General features: G+C 59.9%; 1 protein-coding gene across 1 annotated transcript in view; it reads right to left on the bottom strand.

Moving 5' to 3' along the window:
• Window positions 1–1,071, bottom strand: part of LOC114004763 (popy Class I histocompatibility antigen, A-1 alpha chain-like) — a 9,212-nt gene that overhangs the window by 619 nt on the left and 7,522 nt on the right. Inside the window, exons 3-4 of the mRNA XM_027765945.1 lie at window positions 396–592; window positions 5–301 (exon numbers count right to left, since the gene is read on the bottom strand). Of these exons, the coding sequence (XP_027621746.1) occupies window positions 5–301; window positions 396–592 (494 nt within the window). The remainder of the gene's footprint in view (window positions 1–4; window positions 302–395; window positions 593–1,071) is intronic.

Here is a 1,071-nt window from a genome sequence, read left to right as displayed (position 1 = left end):
TCACCCCATCGCAGGGTGGGGGCCCCAGCCAGCCCCTCGTGCTGCACGTGGCACGTGTATCTCTGCTCCTCTCCAGAAGGCACCACCATGGCCGCCCACTTCTGGAAGGTTCCGTCCCCTGCAGGCCTGGTCTCCACCAGCTCCATGTCCTGGGTCTGGTCCTCCCCATCCCACTGCCAGGTCAGAATGATCTCCGCAGGGTAGAAGCCCAGGGCCCAGCACCTCAGGGTGGCCTCACGGTCAGAGGTGGGGTGGTGGGTGACATGTGCCTTTGGGGGGTCTGTAGGTAAGAGTCCGGAGATTCAGACATGGTGCAGCACCTCCCACTGCCCATGAAGCAGCCCTGTGTGACCATCTGAGTGTGGACAGGACACCTGGGCTGGGGAGGGGCCCACCAAGCCTGGGCTCAGGTATCTGGGGGATATGCACTCCTGGGAAGGCTGTGGAATTGGGGTGAGCAGCTCCAGGTAGGATCCAGGTCTCTGAGGTGAAAATGGGGCCTTCTGATCCTGACGTGGATGGAGGAGACCGAGAGTCACTTAAGTCAGCTCTCACCCACTTGGGTGGGGTCGAGATCAAGGTCTCAGCGGTCCTGGTAGACAAAACAGCAGATCACTGAGCACTGCTGACAGTGACTTCAGGACTGTCCCCCATTCCTTTCTGAAAGCCTGGACACTTCCTGAGAGGAAGGGGCTCTGGGCGAGTCAAACTCTGGTGCAGGATCTGAAGACTCTCCCTTCGAGATTTGAGGAGGCTTACTTTGTGGTGAACCCCATTTTCTTCTCGGTGTGAGCTAGCAGCCCCAGCAGGACAGGAGATCTGGGAGACGGGCGCCAGAGTGCCTAGACTATGCATGGAGCACAGCATCCTGCCTGGATGGAACCTGTTGTCCTCCAGGCTCAGTCATCCTGCAGAATCTGTGATTGGATGAGCAGTGTGAGCTGTACTGGAAAACACCCCCCAAATCAGCCGTGGCCTGTGGACATAAGATGGGGGCTCAAAGAGGGCCCTGGCCTTGGGAGCTCCCCGCTGCCGCGCTGGAGCCTGCAGCTGCGGGCAGCCAGCACGCGT

This window comes from Tupaia chinensis, unplaced genomic scaffold, assembly GCF_000334495.1.
Source record: "Tupaia chinensis unplaced genomic scaffold, TupChi_1.0 Scaffold139971_1, whole genome shotgun sequence".
Taxonomy (NCBI): Eukaryota; Metazoa; Chordata; class Mammalia; order Scandentia; family Tupaiidae; genus Tupaia; species Tupaia belangeri.
The sequence above is the reverse complement of the archived record's forward strand: the minus strand, read 5'-3'. Positions and strand labels throughout refer to the sequence as shown.